The sequence below is a fragment of the Panthera onca genome, chromosome B2 (genome assembly GCF_046562875.1).
Source record: "Panthera onca isolate mPanOnc1 chromosome B2, mPanOnc1 haplotype 2, whole genome shotgun sequence".
In the NCBI taxonomy this organism is placed as follows: Eukaryota; Metazoa; Chordata; class Mammalia; order Carnivora; family Felidae; genus Panthera; species Panthera onca.
Window position 1 is genome coordinate 42131897 of NC_138343.1, and position 23095 is coordinate 42154991.

At 40.2% G+C, this 23095-nt stretch overlaps 1 protein-coding gene across 1 annotated transcript in view; it reads left to right on the top strand.

Moving 5' to 3' along the window:
• Nucleotides 1-1667: 1667 nt before the first annotated feature.
• Nucleotides 1668-23095, top strand: part of CDC5L (cell division cycle 5 like) — a 51639-nt gene continuing 30211 nt past the window's right edge. The window contains exons 1-8 of the mRNA XM_081795745.1: nt 1668-1944; nt 4272-4375; nt 5857-6018; nt 6622-6749; nt 8360-8459; nt 16167-16385; nt 17768-17912; nt 19530-19718. Of these exons, the coding sequence (XP_081651871.1) occupies nt 1900-1944; nt 4272-4375; nt 5857-6018; nt 6622-6749; nt 8360-8459; nt 16167-16385; nt 17768-17912; nt 19530-19718 (1092 nt within the window). The 5' untranslated portion in view covers nt 1668-1899. The remainder of the gene's footprint in view (nt 1945-4271; nt 4376-5856; nt 6019-6621; nt 6750-8359; nt 8460-16166; nt 16386-17767; nt 17913-19529; nt 19719-23095) is intronic.

Here is a 23095-nt window from a genome sequence, read left to right on the forward strand (position 1 = left end):
CCAACGTGGGGCTTGAACTCACCACCCTGTGATCGAGTGTCACATGCTCCGCTGACCGAGTGAGGCAGGCAATTTCTTTTTCCTGGGCCAGAGTTTCTCAAATTGTGTTTCCTAAACACCAATAGATAGTATAAGAAAAAATGTTTCCAGGGTCAACTTTGTTTGGAAATGTTATATTAAAAAGGGAGCTTTTTTGTTTCCTAGGGATGCTGTAACAAACCACAAACTGGGTGGTTTACAGTGAGAGAAATTTAATCTCTCACAGTTCAGGAGGCTGGAAATCAGAAATCAAGGTGTCAGCAAGGTTGCTTCATTCTCGGGTGCTCAAGGCGGGGAGATATAGCATGCCTCTCTCTTAGTTCTAGTGTTGCCAGCTGGGATGGTGATGGCCTCTTCGTGGGGACTCTTGAGTCCTGGCTGGCGAGGCTTGGGTGATATTGTGGGGGTTTGGCCAGTGCACGCAATGTCGGAGGACAGTCTCTTGTGTTCATGGCTATTGGGTTTGGTTTTAGACATTATGGAAGTGGCATGATGTTGCATTTTCTGAATCCTTAAGTGAGACATGCAGTCTGTATGTTCAAGGGTGTCTTGGGGGACATTTTGACAGGGTTGCTCTGTCCCAATGGGCAGGTTGTATAATGCATGCCCTTAGGGGGCATGATTTACATCGTAGAAATGGTAGACACTGAGTGAGTCCCTGGGTGCTGGAATGGCATTTTGACAAGCTCTACCTCATTGGGTTTTTAGGTATGTATCAATTAATTTGCCACCCAAATTTATATAGGTAGGTATCGTTAACTCCACTTTTTAGATGAGGATACTGAGATTCAGCAAGGTTATTACCCAAACTAATGAGAGAGCAAAGATTTCAATCCAACCTGAGTTTGTCTAATACCAGTGCCTATCAATGGTAACACTTTATTATTAATCCACATAGATTGAATAGAAATATACGAAAAACTGGTGAGATATTTTTGTGGGTTTCTGGGACAATCACCGATCATCTGAAGTTGCCTTTCTTGTAATAACAGCTGCCGCTTTTGGGGGTAGTTATATGTATCAGACACTGGCCTAGGTTTATGATCTCATTTAATCCTTAGGACGACCCTATGAGGTTGCTATACTATTATCCCTATTTTACAGCTTAAAAAATTTAGGGTTACGGATGCCTGGGTGGCTCAGTTGGTTAAGCCTCCCACTCTTGATTTCAGCTCAGGTCATGATATCCTTGCTCTTCAGTTTGAGCCTGGCGCTGGACTCTGCACTGACAGCGCGGAGGCTGTCTGGGATTCTCTCTCCCTCTTTCTCTCTCTCTGCCCCTCCCTCGCTCACGAGCCCACGCTCTCAAAATAAACTTAAAAAAAAATTAGGGTTAAATGATTTCCTTTTCCTGAGTATTCCGCGAGTAAATTCCTATTAGTTACATGCCTAATAAAATGCTAAATTAATAAGTTAACAAAGCTCTTCCTAAACCAGCTGGCTAATTCTGCACGCGTGACGTTCCCTTTCTCCGCCACTAGGTGACCTCAAGATCAATCCCACCACAACCTTGCTTACTAAGAGCCACCGGCGGTATCTCGCGAGAGTCGTGGTTTCCTCCAACCTGTTCTGGACATGCGCGGGGCGTAGAGCGCTTTAGCCAGAGGGGCTTGATGGGTTTCTGTCAGTCTTCCTAGACCAGAGCTATAACAACAAGGCACTTAGTCCTTTCAGCAGCCTCGGTTCTCGCGAGACTTGCTACTCTGCTCCCCCCGCCCCCCACCTTGCGCCTGCGCACATCTCTTCAAGCCAGAAGGTCGCGCTTGGAGGAAGTGTCGGCTTCAGGTCCCGTGGCCGTAGGGCCGTTACTACTTCTGTGAAGCTCCTCTCGGCCGCTTGCCGAGGCACCCCGCAGCCAAGATGCCTCGAATTATGATCAAGGGGGGCGTGTGGAGGAATACCGAGGTAAGTCCCCCTTTCCCGCCGTCCGCTGCCCTCCGCCCCCTCCGGCGGCCTGTGCGCACGCGCGCGGAGGTCGGGGAGGCGAGGAGGATACCCTGCGGGGTCTACGTGGGCGCGGTGCTGGGGGTGGGGTGCAGCGCGGGGCGGACCCTCGAGGTCTTAACTTGATGTCCGGCCTTGAGTCATCAGAGCACCTCAAGGACAGGGACCGTGATTTAATCACTTGACGTGCCAGGCACTTGTTAGGCCCTAAGTGAATATTTGTTGAATTGAGGACGCGCCCCTGCCATGGAGGAAGGAACTCACTGTGTAGAAGGGGCGGGATAGGACTTCTGGGAGAGTTGGTTATCTGGCACACCCCCGTCCCTCAGCCTGGGCATTGTGCTTCTCTGATAAAATATAGAGCAGTGCTGTGGCCACAACTTTGTTCCTTCATTGACTTCCTTGCGGAGGGGAAGCAGCTTGAGTGCCAAGTTCAGTTCCCGTGTATGCCCGTATCCCTCTTGTTATCTCTTATCAAGGCATAACTTGTTTGTCCTCACGACGGATCCCAAGGCCTGTCTCTTCCTGTCCCTCCGCCTCAGCCAGGATAGAAACCAGATAGGACAAACTACCTGCAGTAGTCTCTTTGCTTCAGAAACGCAATGGATAATGCCAATGGCTAGCTAAAGGGCAGTAGAGAAAGAGTAAAATACAAATAAGATTTTGATGCATTTTGTGTTCATAGTGCACTGAATTTGTCAGTTTCAGGAGCACATCTTACCTTTTTATGTTGTGTCTTTTTACTTCTTGTGCCCTCTCAGAATGCCCTACTGCTCGACATCTTTCTGACCATCCTTCAAAACCCAGTTCAGAAACTCTTGAATTTTTGCCCTATCACCCTGTAAAAATAAGTGGCCCCATGGTACATCTTTCATCCATCCGATACAGCATGTTTTATCTTTTTGCAAGCATCATATTCTTCTGTGTGATGCTGATAAGTTTCTTAACCTTTCAGAGCCTCAGTTTTCTAATGGGGATGATAATAGTAACAGTAATCTTCTTTTATAGATTAAATGAATCAACATTTAGAATAGAATCTATTCTATGTGCCAGAATAGAGTCTGGCACATAGTAGTCTTTCAGTAAGTGCTAGTTGACATTGCTTTTCCCCAGCAGACAGCACTGCAAGAGAACCAGGTCTTGGAATCCCTAGAACCTCGGACAGTAACCACCATGAAATAATTTTTTTTGGCAAATGTTTGCAGAATGAATCTAGTAGGGTGGACAGTTGCTATTTATTTTTACTTCAAGATGTGTATTGTAACAAAGTGACACGTAAAATCAGTGACGACCTTGTCTCACAGTTTGTACAGAGGGAACCAGGCTGTCTAAATTGGAGAAGAGATGACTTCTGGGGGAGAGACAGATGTACAAAATCAAGTAACAGCAGGATTCCTGTGTAGTGGCCAAAGCCCTGCAGCCTTTTTAAATCTCTGATGTTGAGGTAGGGGGTGGGATGGGGTGGAGTGGCTCATATATGAGGCATGTATCACAAGTTCAATGTGGAAAAAAGCCTAAAAGTAAGATGCCCCAAGTGCGTTCGTCTGTCGCTCTGTTATCCTTGGCGTCTGTCTAGGCTTAGCTTTCTGGACTCCCCTGGGAGTAGTGAATTCCAAATCAGAATGGGTGCCCTGGTGAAACAATAACTAAAGGCTAGAAGAAGAGCTGACTGGTGTAGTAGGGGAAAAATACTTAATTCTTGAGTTATACCTGTGGATTTTTGGGTCAGGGCAGGGGTTATGGGACTGGAGAGAAAATGACATTTGTAAACTGGAGTGGAGAATGGATTCCCAGAGTCTTGCTTTGCTTCTTGAGGGCTGGATGAGATCTATTTGATTCTCTTTTCTTAAGCATGGAAGACCTGGTACAGGAAATAGGAAATGTTTTTTGAGTAAATGAATAAATGATGGAGCTGTATCCTTTTGAGAATGACAGCCAAACGTTGGAGAGTACTTTTTGTTAATCACTGCCAGGTAGTGTTTCTTAGATTGGGCTGTACTCACTCCCAATTTATTAGGGTGGGGAGGTTGTGTATTAGGGAGGGTAGGATGTCCTTCGGAGGGATTTCTTCTTAATATTTTGCATTTTGCCAATTCTGGCTTGTTGTTTGTTATAGTAAATGAAATTTTTGTATTTTTTTCCAGACCTTGGTCTGTGTGTGTGTGTGTGTGTGTGTGTGTGTGTGTGTTTATGACTTTTCTCCCAATCAATCCTAGGGAGAAATTTTGTCTGTTCTCACTTGGAATTTTGTGATTGAATATATTGTTTTTCCTTGACAATTTTTTTAGGATGAAATTCTGAAAGCAGCAGTAATGAAATATGGAAAAAACCAGTGGTCTAGGATTGCCTCACTGCTGCATAGAAAATCAGCAAAGCAGTGCAAAGCCAGATGGTATGTACCACTTAATGAGTAGAAAACAGAAAGCGACCTTAATTATGATGAGGAAAATGTCAGTTCTTTGAACCTTGCCAAAGAAAGCAGGCAGTGTGATACAACAGAAAGTATGGAGTGGGAGATGGGAGTTTAGATTTAAGCCTTAGCTGTCACTTGCTTCCTGTGTGATCTTAGGCAAGGCATTTTTTTTATACCCTCTTTCCTGTCTCTGTTTTCTCCCAATTGGGGATAATAATCCTTACTAACTGATGGAGATACGAGGTACAGATGAGTTAACGTGCTTGAGAGTGTTTTGTTAAGCATAAAATAAATTTACTTTTAGTACTGATGGACCCCAGCTTGTAAGTGGATTGTGTTCCAAAAATTTGTAAGTTGATTTAGAACTTACTTTCTCAAAGAAATTAATGATAAATAATGGCTAATTTTCTAGGCTAGCTCACAGTAGTGAGTTTTCCTCATCAACACGGTTGAAATATTGTGTATTTGCTATCCCCAAATATAACTTAACACTGCACCTGTGGTGTCTCCTTTGAAGTCACAGGGTAGTGGACACATTAAGCTCTTGGCATGAGTGATCTGGCCCCAGCCTTGACCCATGTGGTACTAAGATCATATTTTGGATTGTACAAGAGTGACTTCATTTCCTAGGCACCTGGGTGGGAGAAAGGATCAGAATATAGAGATTGGATCCCAAAGAGGAAGATTGTCCTCAGCCTGAAGAAGTTTTGATTTCTGCTTGTCTTAGTGGAGCTAAGCTCCTGCCCCAATATTTAGTAAGGCTTGTATCTTAATTGCAGCTAAGTAGACTGGATGGGAAAGGTGGGTTGGGTTGGGCAGTAGGAAAGACAGAGGATGGCATAGTAGTTTTACTTAAATTAAAAAACTCCAAAATCATATGATATTGGGAAGCATTTAGTGAGTATAAGTCAGATACTTAAAGTAAGCCAAGGTATTGTGAGAATTGAATCAAAGTAGGAGAGGGGCACCTGGCTGGCTCAGGCGGAAGAGCATGTGACTCATGATCTTGGGGTTGGGAGTTCGAACCCCGTGTTGGGTATAGAGATTACTTAAATAAATAAAATTAAAAAAAAGTGTGAGAAAGTACTATGAAAACTAGAAACACTAAAAATGTGAGGTGGTACTGTCTTATTTCAGGTAATTTCAAAACCTCTAATAAAGTGTAAAATAAATGAAAACAATTGGTAGTAGAGAAAGAAAGCATATGATCATGTTTCAGTTAGGGTACCTTTTTCAGGCATTACTAGTCTTGCATAATAAAAAAAAACAGAAGTCAGTGAGATAGGGAATAGTAAATGGGGTAAAGTTAACCAAATAGTGTTAAAAAGAACAGCTTTTGTAATTGAAGGGTGAGAGTTAGCTTGTGTTTTTCAGACACTAGAAGTTAGTATATCTAATGTGTAAATAGGATATTCATGCCGAGTGACTAATGAATGTATCAAATGGTATCATTTTAATAGGTATGAGTGGCTAGATCCAAGCATTAAGAAAACAGAATGGTCCCGAGAAGAAGAGGAAAAACTATTGCACTTGGCTAAGTTGATGCCAACTCAGTGGAGGACCATTGCGCCAATCATTGGACGAACAGCTGCCCAGTGCTTGGAACACTATGAGTTTCTTTTGTAAGTGAATTTCCAAATCAGTATTAAAATGTATGTATATCTCCTGAATGAGGCTGAATAAGCGTTTAGCATTTTCTGTGTTTAAACATTCAGTTACAGATCTGAGTAAAGCCAAAGGAGCTAAAGCTATCGGATTATATACTCTTAAGTCTCATGTTATTGATAATATTACATACTTGTTACATGCTTTTTAAAAGAGTAACTTAAAAATATTATATAATCATACATATTCTATTTTTTTAGAAAATTAGGGAAATAATGGTAAAAAAGCTAATCATCACCCATAGTTACACCTGTAATTACATTGCTAAGAGTGAACCAGAACATCTTGGTTCTTCATGTAAAGTTTTGTTTTTTGTTTTTTTTTTTTGTATGACTTTATTGCATTTATGATTAAGGAGCTCCTTGGATTCTGTTTCATAGTGAATGGAACACTCATTGAAATTAGAATTTGAATACCATCTCTAAAGTAGAATCACTTTATTTTGTGAATGTCCATCTGTTGGGTTTTGGAAAGAAAAGAGTGCCAGTGCTAGGAAACCTGGTATTTCTTAAGACTGAATGGTGTGATAGTGTGACTAACTTTTATGGGCTTTTTTCTAGGGATAAAGCTGCACAAAGAGACAATGAAGAGGAAACGACAGATGATCCACGAAAACTTAAACCTGGGGAAATAGATCCAAATCCAGAAACAAAACCAGCACGGCCTGATCCGATTGATATGGATGAGGGTGAGTGCGTGCTTCTGAGGACTTTATTTCTTTGGTAACCATAGAGTCCTCCGGCCTCTTTTTAACTCTTTGAGTTTTCTTTCTAAGCTCCTCCGACTTTTTAGAACCCCAGTTCTGTCTGCAGTTGTTATTCTCTCTTTCTAATTGTGTCCAGTCTTCTTTTTTTTTAAATTTTTTTTTTTTTCAACGTTTTTTATTTATTTTTGGGACAGAGAGAGACAGAGCATGAACGGGGGAGGGGCAGAGAGAGAGGGAGACACAGAATCGGAAACAGGCTCCAGGCTCCGAGCCATCAGCCCAGAGCCTGACGCGGGGCTCGAACTCACAGACCGCGAGATCGTGACCTGGCTGAAGTCGGACGCTTAACCGACTGCGCCACCCAGGCACCCCTGTCCAGTCTTCTATTATAGAGTAATTGTTCTTTCTGGACAGTGTCTCTTTATTTTTTGATTTTTCATTTCATTTAATAAATTAAGCAGCGTAATACTACTGGACAGATTCCCTAAAGGCTCGTTGTAAGCCCTTGAGAGTTCTGTTTTCTCCTTCCCATTCTGTGGAGAGAGGCACCACGACAGGATTTGGAGGTCAGTCCTGTTAACTAGTTTGACTTCAGGCAGGTAATTTAATCTTTGTGGTAAGGCAGCAGTGCGGTACTAGGAGGCAGACTCACGATGCCTTCTTCAGACACTGAATCAGGAATCAGAGGAACTGGATTTAGACTCCTGCCTGCCACTTATTAGCTATTGATCTTAGGCAAGATCATAATCCTTCTGAGATTTGATTCTCTTTCCTGCTAGATAGAGAATAATGATAGCTATCTTACCTCAACAGAGATGTTGTGAAGTGTTCAGTGAATGTTTGTTGAAATTTTAAAATTTAAAAGTTTAAAAGTAGTGGTTCTTACCTGCATCATTGTTATGTGGTGACCTTCTAAAAATACAAGTACCAGGGTCTCCCCAGGAGATCTGAGTCAGTAAGCTGCAGCATGGAGTGGGTAATCTTGGGATCTGAGTTTTTTAAAAAGTTATCTTGTTTAAAAAAAAAAAAAAAAAAAATTGTGATTCCACTCAACAACCTTATACAGGAATTGCTGTAAGGCATCAGTAATGAAATTTATTCTATTTTGGGAGCCATGGAAATGTATTGGAGGGGAGAAAAAAACCTTTTCTGAGGAAAAAAAGGTTTGTTTAATAGAGTATCTGTTTCCTTATAATTAAATAGTAGTTTTTACAGTAGTTTGTTATGATTGGTGCTGTGCCAGTTAGTTGATGATAATGAGAGATATGGTAATTATAGCTACTATTTAATGAATACTTTTGGATGCTTTACCTATTATATTTTATTTAGCTCTTCTCAACATTCCTGTGAAATAAGACTTGTTATTCCCTTTTTATAGATGATGCAACATGCTCAGGGAGGGTAAATAAGTTATCCAGGGTCACAGAGCTAGCAAGTGGTGGGCCTGGTTTTTAACTTTGGTTTCTCTGACTTCAAACCCCATACAACATCATGTAATGATTATATTTATGGTTTTTCTCAAGTACTACAGTATATCTCTCACATACCATACTTCTGTTGAAGAACTTAGTTTTTCTTCTCTATTTTTGCAGATGAACTTGAGATGCTTTCTGAAGCTAGAGCCCGCTTGGCAAATACTCAGGGAAAGAAAGCCAAGAGGAAAGCAAGAGAGAAACAGTTGGAAGAAGCAAGGTATAGTTGTTTCCATCCGTAGTTGAACAATTAGTTTGTGCATCCTTAGACCCCATAAAACTGTGATCTGTCAACTCTGTTGGGTAATAATTAGAATTGTCTGATTCCAGTTTTGCTAATACTCTTTAGTTCCTTTATACTTTGGAAAAGTTTTTTTTTTTTTTTTTTTTTAAGTTTATTTTTTTAGTAATCTGTACACCTTGCATGGGGCTTGAATTCATAACCCTGAGATCAAGAGTTGCATACTTTCTCTTCTGAGCCAGCCAGACACCCTTATACTTTGGAAAAATCTTATTTTTTTCTCCCTAACCATCATAGAATAGATACAGAAAAAAAATACGTCTTTGAAGAGATGTTGTAAGAAGTAAAAGATGTTGGCAGAAGTGACGCCCGGGTGATTGCTTGATTATGTTGGATTTGTTCTGTTAACATAGGAGAGCTTCATTTGTTGTAGGCATCTTGGAGTCATATGGCTAGAGGATATACAAGGCTATGTGATTTTTACTTACTCTCCTTGATTAGTATTGTGCAGGTATTGGCTGTGAAATAAGTAACTTGGCTGAATGTAGAGGGAGTTAATGAGCCTTGAACCAAATTTTAGGCCCTTCTAGAAATTTTTGTTTAAAAAGTGAGTGGTATCATTGCTGTCTGCTCAAGGTTTTCTCCACTTTCCCCTTCCTTTTTCCTTTTGGTTAGATCTATGATTGAGCTCATTTCCTATGGCCCAGAAACCATGAAATGGTTAAAGGGAAAATCTGAATTGTCTAAGAGCTTATTAGCTTTTGGAATTTGGGTACTGGGGTGACCTTCCTAGCCTACACAGCTGCCGTTTTTGGTCCCCACACTGGGAAGTCCTTCCTGACCTGATGACTAGCATTATGTTGATGGTTTCCCCAGTAGTGACTTTGAAGTGCCAGATCTTGGGGGGAGGATTCTTTCATACCTGAGGATGCTTCTTGGCATAGCTAAGCTGGCCAGCCACTAGTCCAGAATAGTTACTTAATGGAAGTATGAATGGCCTGGAACAATAAACAGAAACCAAGAGGAGATACTCAATTTTCTGCCCAGTTTCAGTCATTTTTGTATTTTGTACACTATTTAGGGTTAAATAATGTGAGTAGGGTTGAAAAAAATTCACTTTTCCATTTTCATCCATTGTTTGGAGACCAAATAATTTTGAGCCTTTTAACCATGGATGGCTAAGGATGCTTCTCTAAGTATAAGTGGCATTGCTTGCTTTAAACACTGTTTTACAGATTTAAATTTTCTCTGGTCTATCTTGTAGATTTTCTTATAGAATCTGTGTGTCTTAACTTGTACATATATCTTGTAATAGACCAGATTGGTCTGTATGTAAAATACATTGCAGGACTATTTCTTTAATGCTAAATTACAGATGTGTTTTAAAGCTTTTTTTTTTTTTTTTAAATTTTATTTTTAATTTTTTAAAATTTACATCCAAATCAGTTAGCATCTAGTGCAACAATGATTTCAGGAGTAGATTCCTTAGTGCCCCTGACCCATGTAGCCCATCCCCCTTCCCACCACCCCTCCCGTAAACCTCAGTTTGTTCTCCATATTTATGAGTCTCTTCTGTTTTGTCCCCCTCCCTGTTTTTATATTATTTTTGTTTCCCTTCCCTTATGTTCATCTGTTTTGTCTCTTAAAGTCCTCATATGAGTGAAGTCATATGATATTTGTCTTTCTCTGACTGACTAATTTCACTTAGCATCATACCCTCCAGTTCCATCCATGTAGTTGCAAATGGCAAGATTTCATTCTTTTTGATTGCTGAGTAATACTCCATTGTATACATATACTGTATTTTCTTTATGCATTCATTTGTCGATGGAGATTTGGGCTCTTTCCATACTTTGGCTATTGTCAATAGTGCTACTATAAACATTGAGGTGCATGTGTCCCTTCGAAACAGCACACCTGTATCCCTTGGATAAATACCTAGTAGTGCAGTTGCTGGGTTGTAGGTTTTAATTTTTTGAGGAACCTCCATACTGTTTTCCAGAGTGGCTGCACCAGCTTGCATTCCCATTAAAGCTTTTTATTGATTATAAATGTAATACGTTTTTCCTCCGGTATTGCACTATTTTCTTTTTGAGGTTGATATGATGCTATTAGCTTGGTTATATTCACTTAGTGAAAGCATTTCTGATGTCATTTGAGGTCTTTATTTCCTTTATTTAAAGAATGAAATTATTGGTGCGCCTGGGTGGCTCAGTCGGTTAAGTGTCTGACTCCTGGTTTCGGCTCAGATCATGATCTCACGGTTAATGGGATTGAGCCCCATGTCTGGTTCTGTGCTAACAGCACAGAGGCTGCTTGGGATTCTCTCTCTCCTCTCTCTCTGTCCCTCCCCAGCTCTCTTTCTATCCAAATAAATAAACATTAAAAGAATGAAATAACTTTATTTTTGAAATGTGTGTCTTTGCAAGCCTTTCTTTCAATACAGAGGTACATTTATGTGTACATATACACACAGTAATATTTGTATAAAATGGGATATTGTTACATGTTGTTTTGATGAGATGTTAGCTGTTAATCTTACTGGAGTTCCCTTGGCTTTGAACATTTTTAGCATGATGTTTCTGTGTGCAGATTTCTTTTTTTTTTTAATTTTTTTTTTTAACGTTTATTTATTTTTGAGAGAGAGAGAGACAGAGCATGAACGGGGGAGGGTCAGAGAGAGGGAGACAGAATCTGAAACAGGCTCCAGGCTCTGAGCTGTCAGCACAGAGCCTGATGCGGGGCTCGAACTTACGGACCGTGAGATCACGACCTGGGCTGAAGTCGGACACTTAACCGACTGAGCCACCCAGGCACCCCCTGCGTGCAGATTTCTTTATCTGACTTGTAGTTCGTTGAGCATTCTGGATATGTAGGTTCGGTAAATTTGGGAGAATTTTCAGCCATTTTTTCTTTGAATATTTTACTCTTTTTCTCTCTCCTTTTGGTGCACCTAATGATGCCCTGCATTTCTGTGAGGCTCTGTTCTTACTTTTTTTTTTTTTTTCTGGATTGCCTAATCTTTACCATCTCTCTCTAGGTTCTTTTAAGTTATTTCTATCTTTAAGTGATTTTCTCTATTTGATGCAATATTTTCATCATACTTTCCTTTGCTGCTTTAATCATGGTTTCTTTTTGTTTTTTGGAAATATTTATAATGGGCCCATTGAAGTCTGTCTGCTACATCTGACATCTAGTTGCTCTCACTGGCAGTTTCTGTTGCCAGCTTTTTTTCTCCCATGTGGGTCTTGCTTTCCTGTTTCTTCACAGGTCTCAAATTTTTTTTGTGGGAACTGGACACTTTAGATCATACATTGTAGCAATTCTGGGTGCTGTGTTCTCTCCATCCAGACTTTTTATTGTTATTTGCTTGTGTGTGGGTTATGTTAGTGAAGTCTCTTCTCCCCTAGTGGTCCCCTCAGAATGCAAAGCCTCTGATGTTGCACCTCATGGGGGGTGCAGTCTTGGGTATGCCCACAGTCACCTGGGATGGTGTGGTTTTGACCACGTTTTTGGCATCTTTTTCCCTAGCTACACCCACATTTTAAGCTCTACTAATTGTCAGCTGATTGGTGTATTGTTTTCAACAATGTCTTGGGACATAAAGTATTCCACAAACCTATCCAATTAAATTTGGGCTCCTTTGAAAGGATGGTTGTTTCTCCTCCTCCTCCTCCTCCTCCCCCTCCTCCTCCCCCTCCTCCTCCTCCTCCTCCTCCCCCCCTCCCCCTCCCCCTCCCCCTCCCTCTCCTCCCTCCTCCCTCCTCCTCCTCCCCCTCCCTCCTCCTCCTCCCCCTCCCTCCTCCTCCTCCTCCTCCCTCCTTCTCCTCCTTCCTCCTCCTCCCTCCTCCTCCTCCTCCTTTTTTAAATTTAAATTTTAGTTAACATACAGTGCAATATTGGTTTCAGGAGTAAAATTCAGTGATTCATTTGTCACTTACAACACCCAGTTGAAGGCATAGTTTCTCAGATCAGTGCTTGGTATTTGCTCTGACCCCAGGAAGTCTCCTCCCATTTTTTTCTGGCAAACTAGTGGGCCAACAGTTTAGTCTCTTTCTTCAGTGAATCTACCAGTTTCTTCCCAGTTACCTCTTACCACAAGTTCCACTGTTTTTGAGAGTGCTTTTAGGCTTGAACGTTTTCTCCATATTCTGTTGCAAACGAAGTCAATTTTTTTGGGGGGAGATTTGGCATTCTCTCTTCTACCCTTGGGCTGTGGTGTGTTTGTCTCTCTGAATGACATCTCCATTTCAGGAGCTGAGTGCTCCGTGTGGGCAGCAGCCCTAGGTCTCCTCTGCTTGCTTCTCCTAGTGTGGAAGCCTCATCCCGCAAGCTAGGGCAAGGACTCCTGGAGCCCCAGCATTCTTAGCAGCATTGTGTCCAAGATAGAGCCTCTGTCTGGGCACAAGAAAGAAGTGGCCCTCGTTCTGGGGCACTCTTGTTGGAATTTAACCTCTGCAACAGGTATTTGGAGGCAGGATGAAAATTGCTGATGTTCTGCCCCTCTTGTAATGAAAGCCTTCCTGTTGGGAACTGGAGGGGAGAGAGAACCCTGTGGTTTTGGCTGCACTAGTGTGGAGTAGAGTTTATATCTCCCAGTGCGGACAGGGGTAGGAGATGAGGAAGTGGGTCTTAATTCAGATACTATAGACTTTCACTTTTCTTTAATGAATTTTAGTAGATTTGTAGCTGGGGTGCAGGGGTGCAAGAGTACCTGGCTCTAGGGGGTCCCAAACACACCAGATTTGGCCACTCCCCATTGACAAAATGCAAAGGCAGAGGGACGAGTGGTGGTGGAACAAGACAGAAATTTATTTCAGTGAGGCCAACGCTGGGAAGACTTGGATAGCGTTTCAAGGACTGTCTCCAAAGTGACAAAAATACTTCCTGGTTTATGTAAGGAAAGTGGGACAAAGGTCAGTGGGTATGTGCAGGTGGGCAGGAAAAGTCTGGCACTCAAGGTCTTGGAGTTCATTACCTGCTGGGTCTTGCTGGCTTGGGGCAGTCCTTATTGCTTGAGGGGATAAGCGGGAAAGAAGAACTTAATTAGAAAGTACAGACTGTGGGGTTGTGGGAGGGGGGTGGGCTAAATGGGTAAGGGGCATTAAGGAATCTACTCCTGAAATCATTGTTGCACTATATGCTAACTTGGATGTAAATTAAAAAAATAAATAAAAATTTAAAAAGTACAGACTGATACCACAATGGGGGTAGTTGAAGCCCTCTTTCAGATTTTCTTTCCCCCCCCCCCTTTTTTTTTTTAAGTTTATTTATTTATTTTGAGGGGTTGGATAGGGAGAGAGGAAAATCCCAAGCAGGCTCTGACCTGTCAGCTCGGAGCCTGACACGGGGCTTGATCTCACAAACTGAGATCATGACATGAGCCAGAATCAAAAGCTGGATGCTTAACTGATGAGCCACCCAGGTGCCTTGTCTTTCAAATTTTCTTTCTTTCTCTTTTTTTTTTTTCTTAATTAAAATATTTTTTGGGGGGCACCTGGGTGGCTCAGTTGGTTAAGCATCTGACCTGGGCTTAGGTCATGATCTTGGTTTGTGAGTTTGAGCCCCCAGTAGGGCTCTGTGCTGACAGCTCAGAACCTGGAGCCTGCTTCAGATTCTGTGTGTGTGTTTCTCTCTCTGCTCCTCCTCACTCATGCTCTCTCTCAAAAATAAAGTAAACATTAAGAAAAAAAATAAGGGACGCCTGGGTGGCTCAGTCGGTTGAGCGTCCGACTTCGGCTCAGGTCATGATCTCACAGTTGTGGGTACGAGCCCTGCATTGGGCTCTGTGCTGACAGCTCAGAGCCTGGAGCCTGTTTCAGATTGTGTCTCCCTCTCTCTCTGCCCCTCGCCCACTTGTGCTCTGTCTCCCTCTGTCTCAAAAATGAATAAACATTAAAAATTTTTAAAAGAAAAAATTTTTAAATGTCTATTTTTGAGAGAGAGAAAAGCGCAAGCAGGGGAGGGCCAGAGAGAGGGAGACAGAGGATCTAAAGTGGGCTTTGCACTGACAGCAGAGAGCCCGACGTGGTGCTCAAACTCCTGAACTGTGAGATAATGACCTGAGCCAAAGTCGGATGTTTAATTGACTGAGCCACCCAGGCACTCCTCAGGTTTTCTTGAATAAATGTTTCATCATGTGCTATATCTCCTTTGGATCCTTTCCAGAGACATAAACTTTTTTTTTTTTTTTTTTTTCTAATTTTTGTCAGTTTTACTGGGGGTGTAGGTCTGCAGAGCCTCATGCTGGAAAGTGTTCTTATATGCTGATTTCCCTTTTTAATATTATAAATAACTTTTCTCGTCATTATATCATTAGAATTATAGCATCATGGGAAAATACAAAAAAGTAAAGATTAAATGAAATTCTAACCTCCAGTGATTATTGTTCATATTTTGTTGGACATCCTTCACATCTTACAAGCGTATATTCACTGATAGATATATGCATGTAATTTTTACATGTTGCTCTATAACGTGTAAACTTTGTAACGTGTTTTACACACCAGTATGTCTTGAGCATCTTTCCCTGGCAAAGTAGATTTACAGGTTTTTTAAACGTTATATAGATGGCTGTCTAATATTCTAGCTTATAACTATGCTATACATTTTCTTCATTTCTTGTTGGATGTCTAGATTGTGTCCAGTTATTAGCTTATTTATGAATGCTGCTTGAAGTCTTGCAGCCAAGGCCTTGTTTATGTTACTTATTTCTTTAGGCTAAAGGCTGAGGAATGAAATTATTGGGTTAAAACATGTGAGAAACTTCAGGGTTTTAATGTGTATTTCCAATTTCTCTTTGGGGAAACTACACCCATTTGTTTTCCATTACCACTGAGGGTGACTGTCCACTTTTTGTGTACTTGCCATTGAAACAAAAAACTGAACACTATTAATTAGATCTGCAGAAATGGTACTTGATTTAATTTGTGATTATTAGCTAAGTATACCTTTTATCATTTTGGCTATTTGCATATTTTTCCTTAGAGAACTATTTGTTTTCTTCTGTTTCCTCCCCCACCCCCCCTTGGAATATATTAAACAAAAAAACCTGAATAGATTGTTTATATCTAACCGTTCCCAATATAAATTGCAAATGTTTTTTCCTGTTGTTTAACTTTTATGATTAAAAAAAATGAATCTATAGAGATATAAAATTTAAAATTCAAAGCTGTTGCTGTTGGGTATTTACCTTTGCCTTTTATTTAATTTATATTAAGTGAGTAATTCCCAACCACAGATAAGATGCATACTTATATAGTTCCTTCTGGTTTTTCTTTTTGCTTGTGTGTGCGTATCTTTAAATCAAGAGGAGAATTTATTTTGGTGAATGGTTGTGAGGTGAGGATTTAAATAAATATTTCTTGGAGTGCCTGGGTGGCTCAGTCGGTTAAGCGTCCTACTTCAGCTCAGGTCATGATCCGTGAGTTTGAGCCCTGCGTTGGGCTCTGTGCTGACAGCTCAGAGCCTGGAGCCTGCTTCAGATTCTGTGTCTCCCTCTCTGTCTGCCCTCCCCGCTCATGCTCTGTCTCTCTCTGTCTCAAAAATAAATAAAAACATTAAGAAAAAATTTAAATAAATATTTCTTCCCCAAATATCCAAGTAGTTTTCTTAACTCTGTTAGATGATCTGTCCCTTCCCCATGGTATGTGATTTTCAGGGTGATCTTGTTTTGTTTTTCTTCAGGCGTCTTGCAGCCCTCCAGAAGAGAAGAGAACTTAGAGCAGCTGGCATAGAAATTCAGAAGAAGAGAAAAAAGAAGAGGGGAGTTGATTATAATGCTGAAATCCCATTTGAAAAAAAGCCTGCTCTTGGTTTCTATGATACTTCTGAGGAAAACTACCAGGCTCTTGATGCAGATTTCAGAAAATTAAGACAACAAGATCTTGATGGGGAACTAAGATCGTAAGTTGCCTTTCTGATTTTGAAAATGGAAAAGTATAGTAGGAATTTTATGGAGGGCCATGCGCTATCCTTGTCAGAGCCAGATTTTTATTATTTAGGACAATGTGACCTACATAATGTTTTTATTTATTTACTGGATTCACGTTTCTGAGAAAACCAGTGACCCTTGTGGTCGTGTCTTTGGCATAGAAGGCTGTTTGCATCTCCTGACACGTCAGCACTTGGCTCTTAGTGTAGTCTTTACTCACTGAGTCACAGTCTTAACGTTGATGTGCATTTGTGAACAAGTTAGTTATTTTACTAATGGACTGAAGAATCTGTCAAAATCTGGTCTGGTTTTTTGTCTATTCTAGTGAAAATTTTATCTTGTTTTCTTTGAATGAAATTAAAGTTACCGATGCATACCTAAGTCTTTTTATCTAATGGGGATACGTAAGTGTATTTATAAAATGTCTAAAGGTGCAGAGGATTTTGCCTATTTCTAGGGATTTTTAGAGTTTTCTCTATTTCTTCCATTTGAATTTTGTGGGGAGAACTTTTTATGGTTGTCAGAGAGTTTTAGTTTTCTACTCCCCTACTGACCTTCCACTCTGTTGACATGAATTGGGACTAAATGACAGGTGTCAGGCACCATGAAACAGGATTTTCTTGGATGTACTCCATTGTATTTGTTTCTCAAATTAAGACCTTGTATGAGGTAGGCTGTTTGAATAAAGAGGTGGAAGTGGGAGCGGCTTGTCTGGAAGGAACAGGCTGGATGGGGAAGAGGCTGACACCCAGACTGGGAGGAGGCATTCTTGGAGCTTTCAGAGGTGGCCTTGAGCCTGGCATTAGACTTTAACCATTTGTCAGGACTGAAATATCCTTTAAAAAAACAAGTGAATTAAAAGAATCATAATGAACAATTGAAGAACAGTTTTAAAGGGAAATTTAAAAATTCAGTGTTTTAATCCCATCCCCTTTGTATTACTGTTTTCCGTTTTTTTGTATGCTTGTCTCCATCATTTTCGTAAGTGCACGCACATACTTTTGTAAGAATGTAATCATGATATAGGAATAGTTTAATTTTCTTGTTGAAATTATATATAAAATTTTGTTTATCATCATAGTCTTTATGTAGGCTTAATATTTAATATGTAAGTTACTTAGTAGTATATCTTCTTAATAATTCTATCACTATTCTCAGCCTGCATTCCTCTTGAGTATAGTGGGTGAGTAATGGTGTAGGGCACAGCTTAATGTATTTGGATTTTGTCTTTTTATCAGTAATTTTTTTAGGAATGGGATTATTTTGTTCGAAGTGTATGAGTATTTATGTGGCTTTTACTGTTATTGTCTATGTGTAACTTTTAAAAATCTCTCTCTGCTTTGATTCATGGTAGGGAAAAAGAAGGAAGAGACAGAAAAAAAGACAAACAGCATTTAAAAAGGAAAAAAGAATCTGATTTGCCATCAGCTATTCTTCAGACTAGTGGTGTTTCTGAATTTACTAAAAAAAGAAGCAAACTAGTACTCCCTGCCCCTCAGGTAATCTAATAAAAACAGTTTTTTTATTGTGTGAACTCATATTCTTATAATTTATTTAGCACATGTTTGAAGGGTCTACATGCCAGGCTTTCGCTAGGTGTTGGGTGCCCTTAAGAAATTTACAGTGTAATAGGTGAGCCACATAAGGATAAGTCCTTGTGATTTACTATGATAAGTAACAACTTCTCTGTGTAAATTATTATATCTGGCCTTAAATTGCCCCTGTGATGGTTTAGTAAGTAATTGTCAGCTTTTAGCAATTTGTGAGCAGGTTAGGGCTCCTGGCCTCTTATTGTAGCCGATTAGGATACAGGTGGTATTTGGCTGTGTGGACTTTAGGCTGCTTTCTTATAGGGAATGTTTTGTTGTGTCATACTTCTCTTTTTGAGACAACAGCTGTGAAAATCAATGTGGTAGATGTGAAGAGAGAAACATACCCTCATTCAGCTTACCATTCAGCTTACCATTCAGCTTATCAAGGAACAGCCTTCTCTTCCTTTGACTTAATTATAGTTGGTCAGAACCATGGGAATTTTGAAAAAGTTCTTGGTTTATTTTGAATAGTACAGCTCTGTAGAATTGGACTGTTTGGTTTAATGGAGCAGAAGGATGGACTTAGGAGGCCAGAAGAGCTTCTTTCTTTATCCAAATGATGCACTTAGGTCAACACAAAATTCTTGGGCATAAACATGACATAATTTTGTCAGATGCTGCCATCCAAGTACTGATACTCCCTTTTTTTTTTTTTAAGTTTATTTCTTTTGAGAGAGAGAGAAAGTGCTCATGTGGCTGAATGGGGAAGGGGCAGAGAGGGAGAGAATCTCAAGCAGGCTCCGCAGTGTGGAGCCCAGCACGGGGCTCAAACCCACGAACTGTGAGATCATGACCTGAGCCGAAATCAAGAGTCGAATGCTTAACTGAGCCACCCAGGCGCCCTAAGTAGTGATATTTCTTAAATTGAGATTTTGCCTGTAATTTTTTTTCTTAGTTCTCTTTGGGATACTTGCTTTTTAAAAATTTTTTAAATTACTTTTAAAAAATTATTTTTTTATGTTTATTTGTTTTTGAGAGCGAGAACAGCTGACTGAGCTGTCAGTACAGAGCCCGACGTGGGGCTCGAACCCACAAATTGTGAGATTATGACCTGGAGCTGAAGTCAGACACTTAACCGACTGAGCCACCCAGATGCCCCTAGGATACTTATTTTTGTAAAATTACTAAGATAACGCTTTTTGATTTTCTCAGGGATCTTATGGCTCAGTGGACTTTGATGTTTTAATTGGTTTTTAGGCCCCCCTCCTTTGATGGTTGTATACAAACGTGATTATTTTATGTTCTTGGTTTATTGATGTGTTAGTTGGTTTGAAAGCATTTCATTATAGAAATACAAGACTTTGCCGCTTGATAGTATATCATATATGGAATTTATCCCCACATTATATGGGGAAGACTTAAAAACTTTTTTGTAGAATTTTTCAAACCCACAATAGTGAAGAAAGTAGTACAGCAAACCCCTGTGTACTCATCACAAAGCTTCAGTGATTCATCTTTCTGGAATATGGAAGTTTTAGGCTGTATTGTTCTTTGGTTAAAATGTTGCTGTATGATGATTTTCAGATTTCAGATGCAGAACTCCAGGAGGTTGTAAAAGTAGGCCAAGCAAGTGAAATCGCACGTCAGACTGCTGAGGAATCTGGCATAACAAACTCTGCCTCTAGTACGCTTTTGTCTGAGTACAATGTCACCAACAACAGCATCGCTCTTAGAACACCTCGTACACCGGCTTCCCAGGACAGAATTCTGCAGGTAAGCTGTCGGATAGTAGAGTGAGCCTTTCACTTCTTGTCCTTGAAAGTGAAGGAGCATAGTAAGTGATTTGGTTTGTTTCTTTTAAAAGGGGTAAACTAGATCCTAGAGATTTTGTTATTAGGAACCTAAATTAGCAGATTCAATAATGAGGTGATTTCATTTCCACATTTATTCATAGGTTTGTTTGTTTTGTTTTGTTTTTTTGAAGCTAGCCCTTCGAAATCTTTAGTACCTATTAGTAAAGCAAAGCATTTTAAAATTTCACATTGCCTAGCAGTCCTAGAAAGAAGTCAGATGTATGTAGTCAGTAACTTTTAAAATTTCCTTGCATTTCTGTGCTTAGCTTGGCACAGGCTGCCATCAGTACTGTTTCCCTCTCTCTCCTAAACACATGGGGTATACAGCTCTGTAGGGGGTTTGTATGCCAGAGAATAGCCACACCTAACAAAACACTATTGAACGTCCTTACGTCTCATTTCCTCTTCTCTAATAGTCAGAAGTACAATTTTAAGGTCTTTATTGGGAGTCACATGGTTCCTATTAAAACTTAGTAAGAAAAATAGTTTTGCTCCTCATTGCTTGCTCTCTAGAGGCACCAATTACAACTCTGTTTTTACCATCTTCTTGCTTGGACACTTGTTACTTGTTGATTTTATTTTCAGTTTTAGCCAGTTCTCCACCTGGGGATTTGAACATTTGGCTCTCCCACCCTCTTCCTCTATCATGCACGCACACTCTTTCTATTCTCTCATTTTCCATTATGGTTATATCATAATTTTGGTTAGCTCTGTATTCATGGTTTACTTTATGACTGTGCAAGCTATATTCGTTGCTGAGCCCACAAAGTGCCTTATGATTACTTATGATTATGTTTTATTTTTTGAGTTAATACTTGTTTTATTCAGATGCTAAATTTTTTGATGACTTAGTACAAATTCAACTCTAGATTGACACTGTCTGTGTAAATCTCTTGTAATCTGATCAAATTTTAGATATTCTCAGCTTCTTGAAAAAGTCTTTCTCAGAATTTCTGAGTGTTCTATTCTGGACGATTACTCTTTTATTTTATCTTTTTTATTTTAATGTTTTAATTTTTATTTTTACTTATTTTTTCTTTAAAAAAAATTTTTTTTTAATGTTTATTTTTGAGACAGAGCGTGAGCAGAGGAGGGGTAGAGAGAGAGGGAGACCCAGAATCTGAAGCAGGCTCCAGGCTCTGAGCTGTTGGCACGGAGCCCTACGCGGGGCTCGAACCCACGGACCGTGAGATCATGACCTGAGCCGAAGTTGGACACTCAACCAATTGAGCCACCCAGGCACCCCACTTATTTATTTATTTATTTTTTTAAGTTTATTTATTTTGAGAGACAGAGCAGAAGAGGGGCAGAGAGAGAGGGAAAGAATCCCAGGCAGGCTCTGTGCTATCATCGCAGAGCCTGATGCAGGGCTCGAACTCACAGACTATGAGATGATGACCTAAGCCGAAACCAAGAGTTGGACGCTTAACCAGCAGAGCCACTCAGGTGCCCCTATGTTTTTTTTTGAGAGAGACGGGGACAGAGCATGAATGGGGGAGGAACAGAGAGAGAGGAGGACACAGAATTCACAGCAGGTTTCAGGCTCCCAGCTGTCAGCACAAAGCCTGACTTGGGGCTTAAACCCACAAACCATGAGATCATGACTTGAGCTGAAGTCGGTGCTTAACTAGCTGAGCCACCCAAATACCCCTAGACGATTAGATCTTGTTTACAGCTTGTTCTCTTGATTTCCTGTTACTGGCACCCTAGAAAGTCTCTTGGATCACCTCTTTCCTGGCTCCCATGTCTTTGGTTTTTTTGGTTTATGTCTGTTAGTGAAAGGTTACTGAAGTTATGGAAGTTCCTTCAATAACTTTCTGAGGAGAAGGGTTCATGGCAGATGGAATTTTTAAGACCTTGCATAGCTGTGAATTATTGGTCTAACTATAGTATAACTGGGTATAGAACTCAAGATTGAAATCTTTTTTTTTTTTTTTTTGGTCTTTTAAACTCTACACCCAACGTGGAGCTTGAACTCATGACCCTGAGATTAAGAGTTGCATGCTCCACTGGCTGAGCCAGCCAGGTGCTCCCAGATTGAAATGGTTTTTGTTTACAGTTTTGAAGGCAGTGCTCCAGTGTCTTCTGGCTTCTATTATAGCTATTGAGATCTCTGCCATTTAGCAAATCCGTTTTTTCCTTTCTCTAGAAGCTAATATGATCTCTTTTTCACATGCATAGTTCTTGGTGTGGGTCTGTTTTCAATCACTCGCTAGGTACTTAGTGATCTTTTCATTCTGGAGATTCCTGGCCTTCAGTTCTGGGATGTTATTTTGAAAATTTTGTTTCCTCCCTTTCATTGGTCTATTTCTCTTATGAAATAAAATAAGAATTTTCTTATTTATTCCTCTCTGGTTTTCTGTTTTAATTGACCTTTTGACTTCTTGCTAGGAGATTTTCTGTGAATTTTATCTTTTTTCGGTTTTTAAATTTCTACAATCACATTTTTAATTTCTAAGAGCTCTTTAAAAAAATGTATTCAGTTCTTAAATATTTCATTTAGTGAATATTTTGTCTTATTTCTCTGAAGCTATTAATGATGGTTTTGTTTTATTTTTATGTTTTCTTTTCCCTGTATAGTATTTAAGTTTCTTTTGTTCTCTGTTTTTCATATTGGATGTTTCCTCAAGTATCTTTTGATCTTTGGCTCTTTGCCTGTATCTAGGGGTTAAGGGCAGGGCAGTTAAAAGTAGACTAGAAGCTCTCTAGGTGTGGGTAAGGCTCCTCAACTCCAGGCTTCCCTGTAGGCTGAACTGTCTGCTGGGTTTCTTTGGCAAATTCTTGATGTCAGTATTCTACATCTTTTGGGTTAGTCAGGTTCTTGAGAAAAGCAGCTTCCAATTTTCTGCCCAAAGGTATAAAGCTGGCCAGACTTTTAGGAGCATAGTTGGGGAAAGTGTTTTGTATTTGGACTAGCAAAAAGAACACACACAGGACTTTGGTAGTGTGAAATTCAAGGTTCTTTCCATGAACTAAGAACAGAGTAATGGGTAATGGAATAAGCCTTATTCTGGTTATCTTCATTTATTTTTTAAATTTTTATTTATTTTTTTTAGAGAGAGTGTGTGCACAAGTGGGCGGGGGAGAGTGGCAGAGGGAGAGAAAGAGGGAGAATCTTAAACAGGCTCCATGCTCAGCACAGAGCCTAATGTGGGGCTCAATCCCATGACCCTAGGATCATGACCTGAGCTGAAGTCAGGGGACACTCAACCAACTGAGCCATCCACGTGCCCCTGGTTATCTTCATTTTGCCCCAAAACTTACTGGCTTAAAACATGTCATTGATGCTAATGGTCT